Raw genomic sequence first — 18,803 nt, 5'->3', positions numbered from 1 at the left:
GATGAATATTGATGAGTTTCTGGCTTCGCCAGCCGTGGATTTGTTAGCAAAGGCAAAAAAAAACTGAAGTATCTGAGATTGCAAATAGATTTTGACTTAAAGGTATTTTAAAGACTACATCAAAGGCTGTAATACAGAGAAAAATCGCATCACATTTTGTGGCTTCGGGTGATTTTGATGAATCGATCTTAGAATCGTTTCCAATAAGTAATCTGGAGATACAGTTGCAAATTGAACAAATGAAGTTGGAACAAAGTAAAGCAGAATTGGAGCGTTATAAATTGGAATCTGACCAGAAGCAGAGAGAGTTTGAATATGCAATGGTGAATTTAAGGTCTGAGAATCAGTCTTCTGATTCTAAAAAACCGTTTGTTGCTAGTCAAGAAATTAAATTGGTCCCTCCATTTAGTGAAACAGAAGTGGAAAGATATTTTCAACATTTTGAAACTATTGCTCGGATGTCAGACTGGCCGAAAGATAAATGGTCAGTGTTGTTACAGAGTGTAATCAAAGGCAAAGCACAACAAGTTTACACAGCTTTAACTGCTGCGCAAGCACTTGATTATGATATTGTGAAAACGAATATTCTCAAAGCATATGAATTAGTCCCAGAAGCGTATAGGGAAAGATTCAGGAGTTTGAAAAAGTCTGTGGAAAAGACTTATGTGGAATTTGCCTATGATAAAGCTATGTGTTTTGAGAGATGGGTTTCTTCTAAAAATGTAAATGAGGACTATGAGACATTGAAAGAGCTGATTTTAATGGAGGAATTTAAAAGAAGCATTCCTGTTGAAGTAAGGACCTACTTAAATGAGAGGGATACTGATAAATTGCAGGACTGTGCTAGATTAGCTGATGAGTATGTTTTAATCCATAAGAATAAATTTCCTCAGGGTAGAATTTTTAAGAGGAAAAATAATATGGAGACTCAAGGTAAATCAGAAATTAAATCAGAGGTTAATGAGAGAGGTAAGGAGGAAGGAAAACCTGTGAAGGAAAGACAGTTTGGTCCTATTTGCAATTATTGTAAGAAGCCTGGCCATGTAATAGCTAACTGCTTCAAATTGAAAAAGAAAGAGAAGGAAGCAGTTCCAGATGCTTGTGTGCAACATACTGAAGCACCTGTAAAGTTACAGGGTTTGGTAAACACAAATGAGGATTTGTTAGAGTCTGACCAAGTTAGAAAGGGATATGATCATTTTATAACTGAAGGGTTTGTATCCTTGAAAGAAGGATCTACTCTGGTGCCAATAAAAATCCTTAGGGATACTGGAGCTTCTCAATCACTGATGTTAGATAGTGTGTTGAAGTTTAATGAAGAGAGTGATACTGGTGAGGTAAATTACATAAGAGGTGTTGGAAGTGATTTTATGCCTGTACATTTACATGAAGTAAATTTAAAGTCAGGGTTAGTTACAGGATTTGTTAAAGTAGGATTACAGCATAGCTTACCTGTGAAGGGTATTTCTTTATTGTTAGGTAGTGACTTGGCAGGTGGACAAGTTTTTCCTGAAGTGCATTTGACAATGGAATCAGAGGAACCAGAGGTGAATTCTAACACAGATTCTTCCTGTGTTGTGACTAGAGCTATGGCTAAAAAGATTGATGTGCAGAATGAGGTTGTTACTCATGACTGTTCAACTCAGGATTTGAGTTTTGAGGATGTGTCAGAGACTTTCTTACCTTCGTTGTTTGAACAAGATTCTGGGAGTAAGTCTGACTATGAAGATTTATCTCTGTCTCGGAAGGAGATGATAGCAGAGCAGAATAGAGATCCTGAGATTATAAAATTAAGGGAACAAGCTTTACTAGATAGTGAAATTGAGGTGGTGTCAGTAGGATATTACTTGGAAAAAGGAGTGTTGATGAGGAAGTGGAGGTTGCCTACAATTCCTGCAAGTGAGGAATGGAATGTTGTTTATCAGGTGGTTGTCCCTAAAGTTTATCGGAATGAGATTTTGACTTTAGCTCATAGTGTGCCTTTAGGTGGACATCAAGGGGTAAGGAAAACTGTGGACAAGATTTTAAAACATTTTTACTGGCCTGGTCTAAGAAAAGATGTGGCGATGTTTTGTAAGACGTGCCATACTTGTCAAATTGTGGGTAAACCAAATCAGGTTACACCAGTAGCTCCATTACAACCTATTCCAGCATTCGGTGAACCGTTTTCTAAAGTTATTGTAGATTGTGTTGGTCCATTACCAAAGACAAAAACTGGTTATCAGTATTTGTTGACTATCATGTGTACTTCGTCTAGGTTTCCAGAGGCAGTACCACTTAGGAATATAAAAGCTAAAACTGTGACGAAGGCTCTTATAAAATTCTTTACTTATTTTGGATTGCCTAAGGAAATACAAACTGATCAAGGCAGTAATTTTATGTCTGGATTGTTTCAACAGATAGTTTATAAATTGGGAGCTAAGCAAATCATTTCGTCTGCATACCATCCACAATCACAAGGTGCCTTGGAGAGGTTTCATTCTACTCTCAAGAATATGGTTAGGACATATTGTGTGGAAAATGAAAGTGACTGGGATGAGAGTATAAACTTACTTTTATTTGCAGTAAGGGAATCGGTACAGGAATCTTTAGGTTTTAGTCCATTTGAACTTGTGTTTGGGCATAGAGTTAGAGGACCTTTAGCTTTATTGAAGGAACAGTGGATTAGTAAGGAAGTACACACTAATTTGTTGGACTATGTTTTGAAATTTAAGGACAGGTTACATAAAGCTTGTAGTTTAGCCAAGGAAAATTTAAAGTTGGCTCAGGAGAAAATGAAAACTTGGTATGATAAAGAAGCTAGGATGAGGATGTTTAAGCCTGGAGATAAGGTGTTGGTTCTTTTCCCAGTGCAGACAAATCCTTTACAAGCTAGATTTCATGGTCCTTATGAAATTGTGTCTAGAATCAATGATGTGGATTATGTGATAAAAACTCCAGATCGTAGAAGGTCAACACAACTTTGCCACATAAATATGATTAAACCATATTTTGAGAAACAATCTGATACTGTGACTGTTGTGGTTAGTGAGAATGAGTTTGATTTAACTGGGAACATGATAGATGATTCATCTGACTTTCATTCTAAATCTAACATTGTTTCTGTTAGGTTACCTAATTCAACCATTCTGGAAAATATGGATGAGAAATTAGCACATTTACAGCTAGAGCAGAAACAACAGATGAAGGAATTGATTTTTAAGTATAAGGATTTGTTTCCAGATGTTCCGAGAAGGACTACTATAGCTTCATATGATGTAGATGTTGGAGATGCCAAACCTATTAAACAACATCCATATAGGATGAACATGGAAAAATGTGAACTTGCTGAGAAAGAAATTGAATACATGTTAGAGAATGATATTATTAGACATTCTAACTCGAATTGGAGTTCGCCATGTGTTATGGTGCCAAAACCTGATGGTAGTATTAGGTTTTGTACGGACTATAGGAAGGTGAATGCTGTAACGAAAACAGATGCATATCCAATTCCTAGAGTAGATGATTGTGTAGATAAGGTTGGAAAAGCAAAGTTCCTTACAAAGATTGATTTATTGAAAACGTATTGGTGTGTTCCATTAACGGACAGAGGTAGAGAGATTTCTGCATTTGTAACTCCATCTGGGTTATATGAGTATAATGTTCTTCCATTTGGGATGAAGAATGCCCCAGGTACTTTCCAGAGGATGATTAATTCTGTGATTCAGGGATTGAAAGATACTGATGCTTATATTGATGATTTAGTGACAGGAAATGATAATTGGGAAGCACACATAATTGCGGTGGAGAAATTGTTTGAAAAGCTTTCAAAAGCTAACTTGACTATTAATTTAGCCAAGAGTGAATTTGGACATGCCACTGTGACTTACCTTGGTTATGTTGTGGGTCAAGGTAAGGTAGCTCCTGTTCAGGTAAAAGTTCAGGCAATTTTAGAGATTCCCACTCCGACGGGGAAAAAAACTCTCAGAAGATTTTTGGGAATGGTAGGATATTATCGAAAATTTTGTAAGAATTTTGCTAATGTTGCCCTTCCATTAACTAACCTTCTGCAGAAGAATGTGAAGTTTGTGTGGACAGTGTTTTGTCAGGAAGCATTTGAAAAATTGAAAACAATGATATGTCAACAACCTGTGCTTAAGGCACCTGACTTTGGAAAACCTTTTTCATTAGCTGTAGATGCTAGTGATGAAGCTGCGGGAGCAGTATTGATGCAAAGGAATGAGGGTGATGAGGTTGATCATCCAGTAGCTTACTTTTCTAAGAAATTTAATAAGCATCAAAGAAACTATTCAACAATAGAGAAAGAATTGTTATCTCTTGTTTTAGCTTTGGAATATTTTGAGGTATATGTTGGTACAACTCAAAAACCACTTATTGTTTACACTGATCATAATCCGTTAGTTTTTCTGAGTAAGATGAAAAACAAAAACAGAAGATTGTTAAATTGGAGTTTGATGTTACAAGAGTACAATGTTGTGATAACTCATATTAAAGGTAAAGATAATGTGGTTGCTGATTGTCTATCTCGATGTTGAATGTACAATGTAATTTTTTTTTGGAGTGGTTTTTTTTATTGTAACACTCCTACTGTATTGTATATTGTGTATGTTATATAATTTATACATTTGTTTTTCTTGTAAGTAATTGTTAAAATTTTTGTTCTTGTCAGACCAAGTGTTTTTTTTGGAGGGAGGTGTTACGTACCCGTGACACGTGACAGTGGTACCCTTGTCACGTGACTGGGGTTGAAGTTATACTGGACATGAGGTAATGGTCTTGTGATGGTGGAGTGATGTCATTTTCCCGCCAGTAGAGGTCATGTGACAGTTTTTTTTACAGGGTATAAAAGGAAGACCCACCCTGTCAGGTGGGGCAGTTCGTGGCGGGATTTGCCAAGCTGACTTCATGTTACTGCGTGATTTAATGTGATGACGCAGTTTAGTTGAAAAATGAAGTTTTATATAATGCCTAAAGTTTAAAAGATCATTGCCAGCGGTTTCTTTGCTGTGGAGAGTGACGATAAAAGTTTGGAAGATAAAAATCGAGGAGAATCGATTTTCGACGGTGGAAAGTTCGACCTTATTTGATCCTCATTTGGAAGGATTTCGTTGACTGTTCTCGTGTTAACCTCCGCTGGGACAGCGGGAGATTGAGAATAGTGTGGAAAGAAGGTCAGTACCTTTAAGCCGTTATATTTCATAAAATTCTTCGTGGGAAAGTTCGACGCCGGGGGAATCGAAGGACATCGACGTGGAAGAGAATTTAAATCGCTTTAAAAAGTCTCTCCTTTTAAAAGGACTGTGAGCTTTTGAACTTTCGGCATACCGCTTTAAAGAACTGTTTTTTTTCAATACCGCTTTAAGAACTGTTTGAACTGCAGCGCTATTAAGAACTGTGAGTCTGCCGCACAGCAGCTGAATTCCAGTTGAGCTAATGTTTGTTTACTTTTGGGGGGTTGGTTTTCAGTGTTTAATAAAAGTGTTATTTGTTATGAAAACCCTTGCCTAACTCATATATATTTATTGTTGCCTGAATACGTAACAAAACATATAAGATTATTAAGGGATTGGACACGCTGGAGGCAGGAAGCACGTTCCCGCTGATGGGTGAGTCCAGAACTACAGGCCACAGTTTAAGAATAAGGGGCAAGCCATTTAGAACAGAGATGCAGAAAAACTTTTTCACCCAGAGAGTGGTGGATATGTGGAATGCTCTGCCCCAGAAGGCAGTGGAGGCCAAGTCTCTGGATGCTTTCAAGAGAGAATTAGATTGAGCTCTTATAGACAGCGGGGTCAAGGGATATGGGGAGAGGGCAGGAACGGGGTACTGATTGTGTATGATCAGCCATGATCACAGGGAATGGCGGTGCTGGCTAGAAGGGCCGAATGGCCTACTCCTGCACCTGCTGTCTATTGTCTATTATTGCAATTACCACAGACGTAACCTGTAAATTAACCTTCTGGGAGTCTTGCACAAGCACTCCTAAGTCCCTCTGCACTGCTGATGTTTGAACTTTCTCCCCATATAAACAATAATCTGTACTATTGTTCCTTTTACCAGAATGCTGACCATACATTTTCCAATACTGTATTCTATCTGCCAAATTTTTGCGCATTCTTCGAATCTAAGTCCTGCTGCGATCAGCAGTGCCTACCCCTCCACCTATCTTTGTATCATCTGCAAACTTCAAAACAAAGCTATCAATCCCATTATTTAAATCACTGGCACACAATGTGAAAAGTAGCTGTCCCAATACAGAACCCTGAGGAGATCCACTAGCCACCGGCAGCCAACCAGAAAAGGCTCCTTTTATTCCCACTCGCTGCCGCCTGCCTTTCGCGTATTCCACTATCCATGCCAGTATCTTTCCTGTAATGCCATGGGATTTTGTAAGATTCAAGATCAATTTATTATCAAAGAATGCATAAATTATACAGCCTTGAGATTTGTTTGCTCACAGGTAGCCACAAGGCAAGAAACCTAAAAGCATCAAATTAAAGAAAAAAAATAAAAGACCAACACCCGATGCGCAAGAGAAAGAAAAAATATATACAAATCATGCAAACAAATGAAGCGAACAACAGCATTTTGAACAAATTGAGTCCTCTGATCTGAAACCGGAGCAGCCCAGAGTAAGCCCAAAGCCTCACTTATCAGTTCATCCTATTAGCAAACACGGAGCACAGCAGCTGGTGCGGTCTTCGTAGCCTCAGCATCACGGAGATACCACCATGGATAATGAGTGAAATCAGGGTTCAATTCCTGCCACTGTCTGTAAGAAGCTTGTATGTTCTCCCTGTGATCACTTGGGTTTCCTCCCACATTCCAAAGAGATACAGTTAAGGTTCGTGAGTTCTAAGCATGTTATATTGTCGCAGAAGCGTGGTAACTTTCATGGTTCTCTGAAAGCACGATCACAGGTAGACTGGATGGTGAAGAAGACTTCTGTCATTCGGACCTTCATGAGTCAGGGCAGTGATTATAGGAGTTAGGATGTTATGTTGCAATTGTACAAGACATTGATCAGTCCCTCTGTTCTACAACTCTCCCCTGTACCCTACTGTTCTGTTCTCATTTGTCTTTCCAAAATGCAACACTTACCCAAATTAAATTCCATTTGCTATTCCTCAGTCCACTTAAACCCAACTGATACAAGGTCTCTGTAAATCTCAATAACCATTTTCACTGGTCTTCTCTATACTGGAGGATCCAAGCACAGATTTGGTCTCTACTTTGCAGCAGTTTGCAGTCTAAGGAAAGCCAATTCAGTCTGCCTCAAGTTCAATTAACCATACATGAATACAGTCAAATGAAACAGCATTCCTTCGGGGCCAAGGTGCAAAAAAGATAGTCATTTAAAAAAATAGCCAAAGTCCCTCATTGGCATGGCCTTTTGATTGATGCTGTATGGGATGTTGTCCTGGTCCAGCTAGCTTTCCCTGAGTGAACACTGGAGGACAGCACCGATTGAGAGGCCACTGAGACTGTGTGTGCCACCATTTTACTAAGATCACCCACAGATGCTGCTCCATTCCTGGACTTTTCCAGCATTACCCTTCCAGATTCTTCATTTTGTTTATACTTCAGAACAATTAGCTGCCACCAACAAACCTTCAGCATCCTCTCTCTGCTGACACTGATACGCATCATCCATTTGCTCTTGGTCTCCATGCTAGCACAAATATTCTTTGTTTATACTCCCTGCAACTTAAAGCATACCTGTTCTCTAACTTACCTAGCTATTACAAAAGGTCAACACACAAGATGCTAGGGAGATCAGAATCGGGTTAAATATCACTGGTATATGTTGTGAAATTTGTTGTTTTATGGCAGCAGTACATTGTATTACATAATAACTATAAACTATAATAAGTATACATAAGACATTAAGTAGTGCAAAGAGAGAAAGAAAAAAGGGACAGTGGTAGTATTCATGGATTCATTGCCTATTCAGAAATCTGATGGCAGAGAGGAAGAAGCTGTTCCTGAAATGTTGAGTGTGCGCATTCAAGCTCCTGTACCTCCTCCTTGAGAAGAGGGCAAGATCTGGTGATGGGAGTCCTTAATGACAGACACTGCCTTTTTGAGGCATCGCTCCTTGAAGATATCTTGGATGCCACAGAGGCTAGTGCCCATGATGGAGCTGACTGAATTCACAAATTTCCAGAGTTTTTTTTTATCCTGGGCAGTGGTTTCTCCATACCAGAAGGTGAGGCAACCATTTAAAATGCTCTCCATGGTATATTTATAGAAATTTGTGAGAATCCTTGGTGACATATTAATTCTCCTCAAACTCCTGATGAAATATAGCCATGGCAGTGCCTTCATTGTAATTGCATCAATATGTTGGGGCCAGGATATTTCCTCAAAGACGTTGCTACCAAGGAACTTGAAATTGCTCATCTTTTCCATTTCTGATCCTTTGATGAGGACAAGTGTGTGTTCCCTTGTCTTCCCCTTCCTGAAGTCCACAATCAATTCCCTAGTCTTACTGACATTGAGTGCAAGGCTGTTGCTGCGACTCCACTCAACCAGCTGATCTATCTCACTCCTGAATACTTCCTTGCCACCATCTGAAATTCCACCAACAGTAGTTGTGTTGTAAGCAAATTCACAGATGATATTTTAGCTGTGCCCAGCCACATGATCATGGGTGCCAAGAGAGTAGAGCAATGGGCTAAGCACACACCCTTGAGGAGCTCCAGTGCTGATTGTCAGTGAAGAGGGAATGTTAATTCCAATCCACATAGACTATGGTCTCCCAGTGAGGAAGTCAAAGATCCAGTTGCAGATGGAGGTTCAGAGGCTCAGGTTTTGGAGCTTGTTGATTAAAACTGAGGTTATGATTGCATTGAACACTGAGCTGTAGTCATTAAACAGCAGCCTGGCATAGGTATTACACCAGGTGATCCAAGGCTCGCTGGAAAGCCAGTGAGATGGCATCCACTGTAGACCTATTGTGGTGAGAAGCAAATTGCAGTGGGTTCAGGTCTTTGCTTGGATAGGAGTTGATTCCAGCCACAATCAACCTCTCAAAGCATTTCATCACAGTAGATGTGAGTACAACAAACAGGTCAGGCAAAATCTATGGAGAGGAGTAAACAGTCAATGTTTCGGACCAGGACCCTTATCAGGACTGGAAAGAAAGGGGGCAGAAACCATAAGTACAAAAGGTCACACACTTGAAATGTTAACTGTTTCTTGTTCCACGCCAACATTTTCTATTTTTAATGGCACTTGGAGGAGTCTGGCTGAATTCTGCAACAAATCAATTCCATTGTCCACTTTGGCTAAAATCATAGACAGCAAAACACAATCCAGTTTCAAATCAGATAGCACAATGCGATCCAGTTTGTAGGCTTGAATATACTCAGGTCTCTTTTATAAAGGATTCAGCACCACTCAGTGCAAAGCAGTGTAACTATGAAACATTTGTTTCCAAGTGCTCCTTGGTTCTTCCAGTGATGTCATTCCCAGCTGTTTCCTGAAGCGTCTTGTGATGGAAAATGCAGTAATCACAATAAGTATGCGAATCTTTAACTATGGACAACGTAACAAGCACAACAGATTCTTGTCATAAGCACAACAGATTCTGCAGATGCTGGAAATCTAGAGCAACACACATAAAATACCAAAGGAACTAATCAGGTTAGGCAGCATCCACGGAAATAATAATCGGTCAATGCTTTGGGCTGAGACCTTCATCAGGACTGGAAAGGAAGAAGGAAGATGCCAGAATAAAGTGGGGGCGAGGGGCAGGAGGACAAGCTAGAAGGTGAGAGGTGAAGCCAGGTGTTTTCTAGTCAGCCAGCTCTGCAGCATGAATCCAAAATACATTTGCTAATCTATTTGCTAATGCTTGAAGTTAACAATAAACAGATGTTTGATAAATCTGGGAAAGAGGCTTGAGTGCAACTTACCTCTCAGCTTCCGCTAGCTGTAGCCTCTCCTGTTCTTCACGCTCCTTTTGCTCACGAGCCAGGCGCCTGTTCTCAGCCAAGATTTTGACAGCCTCTTCAGCAGATGTGGTCCCTGCTATAGCATTAGTAGAAAGATGACGGAGTGGTAAATCAAATATTACTAAGCCATAAACCTGTTCATAGTGTGAATAGTACAAAACTAATTGTTGCTAAAACACATTTAGATAAAGAACCTTCCACCTGAAATGTTAACTACTGTTAAAGAGTGTATAGCCAAATTTCACCAATTGTCCATTTCTTATTGAGGTAAATATAAAGTAGGAAGGGTTAAATCCCTGATTTATCTTGTTTTTGTGACTAACGAGCTAAATCAAGAATAATTTTTTATCTGAGCAGGATACAAAATTGTGGCCCTAATTTTACTTTCTGTTTGGCACTTCACAGAAATAATCTCTAACTATGACGACTAATTAATTTATTGCAAAATCAAAATATGTACGGAGTGGGGCCTCGAGTACACCCCACCATGGAGTACGGCCTCAAGTACACCCCACCACGGAGTACGGCCTCGCGGCCTCGAGTACACCCCACCACGGAGTACAGCCTCGAGTACACTCCACCACAGAGTACTGCCTCGAGTACACCCCACCACGGAGTACTGCCTCGAGTACACCCCACCACAGAGTACGGCCTCGAGTACACCCCACCACAGAGTACGGCCTCGAGTACACCCCACCACGGAGTACGGCCTCGAGTACACCCCACCACAGAGTACTGCCTCGAGTACACCCCACCACGGAGTACTGCCTCAAGTACACCCCACCACAGAGTACGGCCTCGCGGCCTCGAGTACACCCCACCACGGAGTACGGCCTCGAGTACACCCCACCACGGAGTACCGCCTCGAGTACACCCCACCACAGAGTACCGCCTCGAGTACACCCCACCACGGAGTACGGCCTCGAGTACACCCCACCACGGAGTACGGCCTCGAGTACACCCCACCACGGAGTACGGCCTCGAGTACACCCCACCACGGAGTACGGCTTTGAGTACACCCCACCACGGAGTACGGCTTTGAGTACACCCCACCACGGAGTATGGCCTCGAGTACACCCCACCACTGAGTACGACCTCGAGTATACCCCACCAGAGTGCTGCCTCGAGTACACCCCACCACGGAGTACGGCCTTGAGTACACCCCACCACGGAGTACGGCCTCGAGTACACCCCACCACGGAGTATGGCCTCGAGTACACCCCACCACGGAGTACGGCCTCGAGTACACCCCACCACGGAGTATGGCCTCGAGTACACCCCACCACTGAGTACGGCCTCGAGTACACCCCACCACTGAGTACGACCTCGAGTATACCCCACCAGAGTGCTGCCTCGAGTACACCCCACCACAGAGTACGGCCTCGAGTACACCCCACCACGGAGTACGGCCTCAAGTACACCCCACCACTGAGTACGACCTCGAGTATACCCCACCAGAGTGCTGCCTCGAGTACACCCCACTACAGAGTACTGCCTTGAGTACACCCCACCACGGAGTACGGCCTTGAGTACACCCCACCACGGAGTATGGCCTCGAGTACACCCCACCACTGAGTACGACCTCGAGTATACCCCACCAGAGTGCTGCCTCGAGTACACCCCACCACGGAGTACGGCCTCGAGTACACCCCACCACTGAGTACGACCTCGAGTATACCCCACCAGAGTGCTGCCTCGAGTACACCCCACTACAGAGTACTGCCTTGAGTACACCCCACCACGGAGTACTGCCTCGAGTACACCCCACCACAGAGTACGGCCTCGAGTACACCCCACCACAGAGTACGGCCTCGAGTACACCCCACCACGGAGTACGGCCTCGAGTACACCCCACCACAGAGTACTGCCTCGAGTACACCCCACCACGGAGTACTGCCTCAAGTACACCCCACCACAGAGTACGGCCTCGCGGCCTCGAGTACACCCCACCACGGAGTACGGCCTCGAGTACACCCCACCACGGAGTACCGCCTCGAGTACAACCCACCACAGAGTACTGCCTCGAGTACACCCCACCACGGAGTACGGCCTCGAGTACACCCCACCACGGAGTACGGCCTCGAGTACACCCCACCACGGAGTACGGCCTCGAGTACACCCCACCACGGAGTACGGCCTCGAGTACACCCCACCACGGAGTACGGCTTTGAGTACACCCCACCACGGAGTACGGCTTTGAGTACACCCCACCACGGAGTATGGCCTCGAGTACACCCCACCACTGAGTACGACCTCGAGTATACCCCACCAGAGTGCTGCCTCGAGTACACCCCACCACGGAGTACGGCCTTGAGTACACCCCACCACGGAGTACGGCCTCGAGTACACCCCACCACGGAGTATGGCCTCGAGTACACCCCACCACGGAGTACGGCCTCGAGTACACCCCACCACGGAGTATGGCCTCGAGTACACCCCACCACTGAGTACGGCCTCGAGTACACCCCACCACTGAGTACGACCTCGAGTATACCCCACCAGAGTGCTGCCTCGAGTACACCCCACCACAGAGTACGGCCTCGAGTACACCCCACCACGGAGTACGGCCTCAAGTACACCCCACCACTGAGTACGACCTCGAGTATACCCCACCAGAGTGCTGCCTCGAGTACACCCCACTACAGAGTACTGCCTTGAGTACACCCCACCACGGAGTACGGCCTTGAGTACACCCCACCACGGAGTATGGCCTCGAGTACACCCCACCACTGAGTACGACCTCGAGTATACCCCACCAGAGTGCTGCCTCGAGTACACCCCACCACGGAGTACGGCCTCGAGTACACCCCACCACTGAGTACGACCTCGAGTATACCCCACCAGAGTGCTGCCTCGAGTACACCCCACTACAGAGTACTGCCTTGAGTACACCCCACCACGGAGTACGGCCTTGAGTACACCCCACCACGGAGTACGGCCTCGAGTACACCCCACCACGGAGTACGACCTCGAGTATACCCCACCAGAGTACTGCCTCGAGTACACCCCACCACAGAGTACTGCCTCGAGTACACCCCACCACAGAGTACTGCCTCGAGTACACCCCACCACTGAGTACTGCCTCGAGTACACCCCACCACAGAGTACTGCCTCGAGTACACCCCACCACTGAGTACTGCCTCGAGTACACCCCACCACAGAGTACTGCCTCGAGTACACCCCACCACTGAGTACTGCCTCGAGTACACCCCACCACAGAGTACTGCCTCGAGTACACCCCACCACAGAGTACTGCCTCGAGTACACCCCACCACTGAGTACGACCTCGAGTACACCCCACCACGGAGTACGGCCTCGAGTACACCCCACCACGGAGTACGGCTTTGAGTACACCCCACCACGGAGTACGGCCTCGAGTACACCCCACCACGGAGTACGGCCTCGAGTACACCCCACCACGGAGTACTGCCTCGAGTACACCCCACTACAGAGTACTGCCTCGAGTACACCCCACTACAGAGTACTGCCTTGAGTACACCCCACCATGGGACATGGTTTCGAGTACATCTCATGGATATGACCTCAAGTACACCCACCACTGAATAAGATCATGGTTGATTCTTACTGCTTCAAAGGAACAATCGGCCCCTTTTGTTCTGACTTCCTCAGTATGAACATACACAGCTCTCAGCTGTACTGAGTGAATCTCATGAAGGTGCTATCAGGCCTGATTTGGCATTGCTAGTGGCTTTAAGGGGATTTGGATGAGATGACACAGCAATCTGCTTCCCATAAGACATAGGAGAAGAATTAGGCCATTCAACCAATCGAGTCTGCTCTGCCATTCCATCATGACTAATTCATTATCTCTCCCCATTCTCTTGCCTTCTTTCCATAACATTCATTCACAAAGATGATTCTGGGAATGAAAGGGTTATTATACAAGAAGCATTTGTTGGTTCTGGGTCTGCATTCACTGGAATTTAAGGATGAAGGAGAATCTCATTGAAACCTTCTGAATGTTGAAAGCCCTAGACAGATGTGGATGTTTCCTATGGCAGGGGAGTCTATATAACCATATAATCATATAACAATTACAGCACAGAAACAGGCCATCTTGGCCCTTCTAGTCTGTGTCGAACGCTTACTCTCACCTAGTCCCACTTACCTGCACTCAGCCCATAACCCTCCATTCCTTTTCTGTCCATATACCTATCCAATTTTACTTTAAATGACAATATCGAACCTGCCTCTACCACTTCTACTGGAAGCTCGTTACACACAGCTACCACTCTCTGAGTAAAGAAATTCCCCCTTGTGTTACCCTTAAACTTTTGCCCTTTAACACTCAACTCATGTCCTCTTGTTCGCATCTCCCCTACTCTCAATGGAAAAAGCCTATCAACGTCAACTCTATCTATCCCCCTCATAATTTTAAATACCTCTATCAAGTCCCCCTTCAACCTTCTACGCTCCGAAGAATAAAGACCTAACTTGTTCAACCTTTCTCTGTAACTTAGGTGCTGAACCCAGGTAACATTCTAGTAAATCTCCTCTGTACTCTATTTTGTTGACAGCTTTCCTATAATTCGGTGACCAGAACTGTACACAATACTCCAAATTTGGCCTTACCAATGTCTTGTACAATTTTAACATTACATCCCAACTCCTATACTCAATGTTCTGATTTATAAAGGCCAGCATACCAAAAGCTTTCTTCACCACCCTATCCACATGAGATTCCACCTTCCTAGATCATTCTGTTCTACTGCATTCCTCAATGCCCTACCATTTACCATGTATATCCTATTTTGAATAGCCCTACCAAAATGTAGCACCTCACACTTATCAGCATTAAACTCCATCCGCCATCTTTCAGCCCATCTTCTAACTGGCCTAAATCATTCTGCAAGCTTTGAAAACCTACTTTTATCTACAACGCCAGCTATCTTAGTATCATCTGCATACTTACTAATCCAATTTACCACCCCATCATCCAGCTCATTAATGTATATGACAAACAACATTGGACCCAGTACAGATCCCTAGGCACACCACTAATCACCAGCCTCCGACCTGACAAACAGTTATTCACCACTACTCTCTGGCATCGCCCATCCAGCCACTGTCGAATCCATTTTACTACTTCAATATTAACACCTAAAGATTGAACCTTCCTAACTAACCACCTGTGTGGAACCTTGTCAAAGGCCTAACTGAAGTCGATATAGACAATATCCACTGCTTTACCCTCATCAACTTTCCTAATAACCCCTTCAAAAAATTCAATAAAATTTGTCAAACATGACCTTCCATGCACAAAGTCATGCTGACTGCTCCTAATCAGACCCTGTCTATCCAGGTAATTATATATACCATCTCTAAGAATACTTTCCATTAATTTACCCACCACTGACGTCAAACTTACAGGCTGATAATTGCTAGGTTTACTCTTAGAACCCTTTTTTAAATAATGGAACAACATGAGTAATACGCCAATCCACCAGCACCATCCCCGTTTCTAATGACGTTTGAAGTATTTCTGTCAGAGCCCCTGCTATTTCTACACTAACTTCCCTCAAGGTCCTGGGGAATGTCCTGTCAGGACCCGGAGATTTATCCACTTTTATATTCCTTAAAAGCGCCAGTACTTCCTCCTCTTTAATCATCATAGTTTCCATAACTTCCCTACTTGTTTCCCTTACCTTACATAATTCAATATCCTTCTTAGTGAATACTGAAGAAAAGAAATTGTTTAAAATCTCCCCCATCTCTTTCGGCTCCACACAAAACTGTCCACTCTGATTCTCTAAGGGACCAATTTTATCCCTCACTTTCCTTTTGCTATTAATATAACTGTAGAAACCCTTTGGATTTACTTTCACCTTACTTGCCAAAGCAACCTCGTATTTTCTTTTAGCTTTTCTAATTTCTTTCTTAAGATTCTTTTAACATTTTTTATATTCCTCGAGCACCTCATTTACTCCATGCTGCCTATATTTATTGTAGATATCTCTCTTTTTCCTAACCAAGTTTCCAATATCCCTTGAAAACCATGGCTCTCTCAAACTTTTAACCTTTCCTTTCAACCTAACAGGAACAGAAAGATTCTGTACCCTCAAAATTTCACCTTTCAATGACCTCCATTTCTCTATTACAAACTGTCCCAATCCACTCCTTCTAAATCCTTTCGCATCTCCTCAAAGTTAGCCTTTCTCCAATCAAAAATCTCAACCCTGGGTCCAGTCCTATCCTTCTCCATAATTATATTGAAACTAATGGCATTGTGATTACTGGACCCGAAGTGCTCCCCAACACATACCTCTGTCACCTGACCTATCTCATTCCCTAACAGGAAATCCAACACTGCCCCTTCTCTAGGTGGTACCTCCATGTATTGCTGCAAAAAACTATCCTGCATACATTTTACAAATTAAAACCATCCAGCCCTTTTACAGAATGGGCTTCCCAGTCTATGTGTGGAAAATTAAATCCTCCCACAATCACAACCCTGTGCTTACTACAAATATCTGCTTTCTCCTTACAAATTTGCTCCTCCAATTCTCGCTCCCCATTTGGTGGTCTATAATACACCCCTTTAAGTGTTACACCTTTCCCATTCCTCAATTCCACACATATAGTCTCCCAAGATGAGTCCTCCAGTCTATCCTGCCAGAGCACAGCTGTAATATTTTCTCTGACAAACAATGCAACAACACCTCCCCCTCTTGTCCCTCTGATTCTATCACACCTGAAGCAACGAAATCCAGGAATATTTAGTTGCCAATCACACCCCTCCTGCAACCATGTTTCACTAATAGCTACATCATATTTCCAGGTATCAATCCATGCTTTAAGCTCATCCACCTTTCTTACAATGCTTCTAGCATTAAAATAAATGCATCGAAGAAATTCTCCACCTCTTCCTCTCTGTTTATCTCTAACAGTGCAAACAACTTTACTATCTTCTTTTTCTTCCTTCTCCAATACATCTGTTCCTACACTCTGCCCCCGTGTATCCAGTTTAAATCTGTTGCACACTTGGACACAAAAGGGACTTCCAGGCGTGCAGAAGTTTAAAATAACGTCTTTATTCTCCTTTCTGGAAATACCGGAACACAAGCGCATCGGCTTACCATACATGCTGCGGGGCCGTTCCTGACTACTCTACACATGCGCACCGCCGTCCCCCAGGACCCCTCAGCTGCCCCCCAAGTGCCTGTATAAGCTTTGCTCCTCGTAACCATCAATTAACCTACTAAAATATTACCATTGCTAGTGCAACTGAACATTAATCAAATTGTGAATAAACAAAATAACACACCAAAGCAACAAAAATAATATGACAATCATATAAGGAAATTAGGGGGATATCCAGTGTCCATTAATATGGTCCACATTACTATAGGTCCCACACTCTACCCTTCAAAATGAATGTCGTCCCAACATGATAGATTTCCCAGGGTACTCATGTCTTCAACCGGTGAGTTATAGTGGTAGGTTATAAAGAAGTCAGTCTTTCGAGATACTCTCTGTACAGCAACAGTCAATAGACAATAGGTGCAGAAGTAGACCATTCAGCCCTTCGAGCCTGCACCGCCATTCTGAGATCATGGCTGATCACCTACTATCAATACCCGGTTCCTGCCTTGTCCCCATATCCCTTGATTCCCCTATCCATAAGATACCTATCTAGCTCCTTCTTGAAAGCATCCAGAGAATTGGCCTCCACTGCCTTCCGAGGCAGTGCATTCCACACCACCACAACTCTCTGGGAGAAGAAGTTTTTCCTTAATTCTGTCCTAAATGACCTACCCCTTATTCTCAAACCATGCCCTCTGGTACTGGACTCTCCCAGCATCTGGAACATATTTCCTGCCTCTATCTTGTCCAATCCCTTAATAATCTTATATGTTGCAATCAGATCTCCTCTCAATCTCCTTAATTCCAGCGTGTACAAGCCCAGCCTCTCTAACCTCTCTGTGTAAGACAGTCCGGACATCCCAGGAATTAACCTTGTGAATCTACGCTGCACTTCCTCTACAGCCAGGATGTCCTTCCTTAACCCTGGAGACCAAAACTGTACACAATACTCCAGGTGTGGTCTCACCAGGGCCCTGTACAAATGCAAAAGGATTTCCTTGCTCTTGTACTCAATTCCCTTTGTAATAAAGGCCAACATTCCATTAGCCTTCTTCACTGCCTGCTGCACTTGCTCATCCACCTTCAGTGACTGATGAACAAGGACTCCTAGATCTCTTTGTATTTCTCCCTTACCTAAATCTACACCGTTCAGATAATAATCTGCCTTCCTGTTCTTACTCCCAAAGTGGATAACCTCACACTTATTCACATTAAACATCATCTGCTAAGTATCTGCCCACTCACTCAGCCTATCCAAGTCACCCTGAATTCTCCTAACATCCTCATCACATGTCACACTGCCACCCAGTTTAGTATCATCAGCAAACTTGCTGATGTTATTCTCAATGCCTTCATCTAAATCGTTGATGTAAATTGTAAACAGCTGTGGTCCCAATACCGAGCCCTGTGGCACCCCACTAGTCACCACCTGCCATTCCAAGAAACACCCATTCACCGTTACCCTTTGCTTTCTATCTGCCAACCAGTTTTCTATCCATGTCAATATCTTCCCCCCAATGCCATGAGCTCTGATTTTACCCACCAATCTCCTATGTGGGACCTTATCAAATGCCTTCTGAAAATCAAGGTACTCTACATCCACTGGCTCTCCCTTGTCTAACTTCCTGATTACATCCTCAAAAAACTCCCATAGATTAGTCAAGCATGATTTGCCCTTGGTAAATCCATGCTGGCTCGGCCCAATCCTATCACTGCTATCTAGATATGCCACTATTTCAT

At 43.6% G+C, this 18,803-nt stretch overlaps 1 protein-coding gene across 1 annotated transcript in view; it reads right to left on the bottom strand.

The window, feature by feature from the left end:
* LOC140734138 (uncharacterized) overlaps positions 1-18,803 on the bottom strand; it is a 111,999-nt gene that overhangs the window by 67,101 nt on the left and 26,095 nt on the right. The window contains exon 4 of the mRNA XM_073057718.1: positions 9,921-10,035. Coding sequence (XP_072913819.1) covers positions 9,921-10,035 — 115 coding nt within the window. The remainder of the gene's footprint in view (positions 1-9,920; positions 10,036-18,803) is intronic.

The sequence above is a fragment of the Hemitrygon akajei genome, chromosome 10 (assembly GCF_048418815.1).
Source record: "Hemitrygon akajei chromosome 10, sHemAka1.3, whole genome shotgun sequence".
NCBI lineage: Eukaryota > Metazoa > Chordata > Chondrichthyes > Myliobatiformes > Dasyatidae > Hemitrygon > Hemitrygon akajei.
Note: the sequence above shows the minus strand (reverse complement) of the source record. Positions and strands in the feature narration are given on the sequence as shown.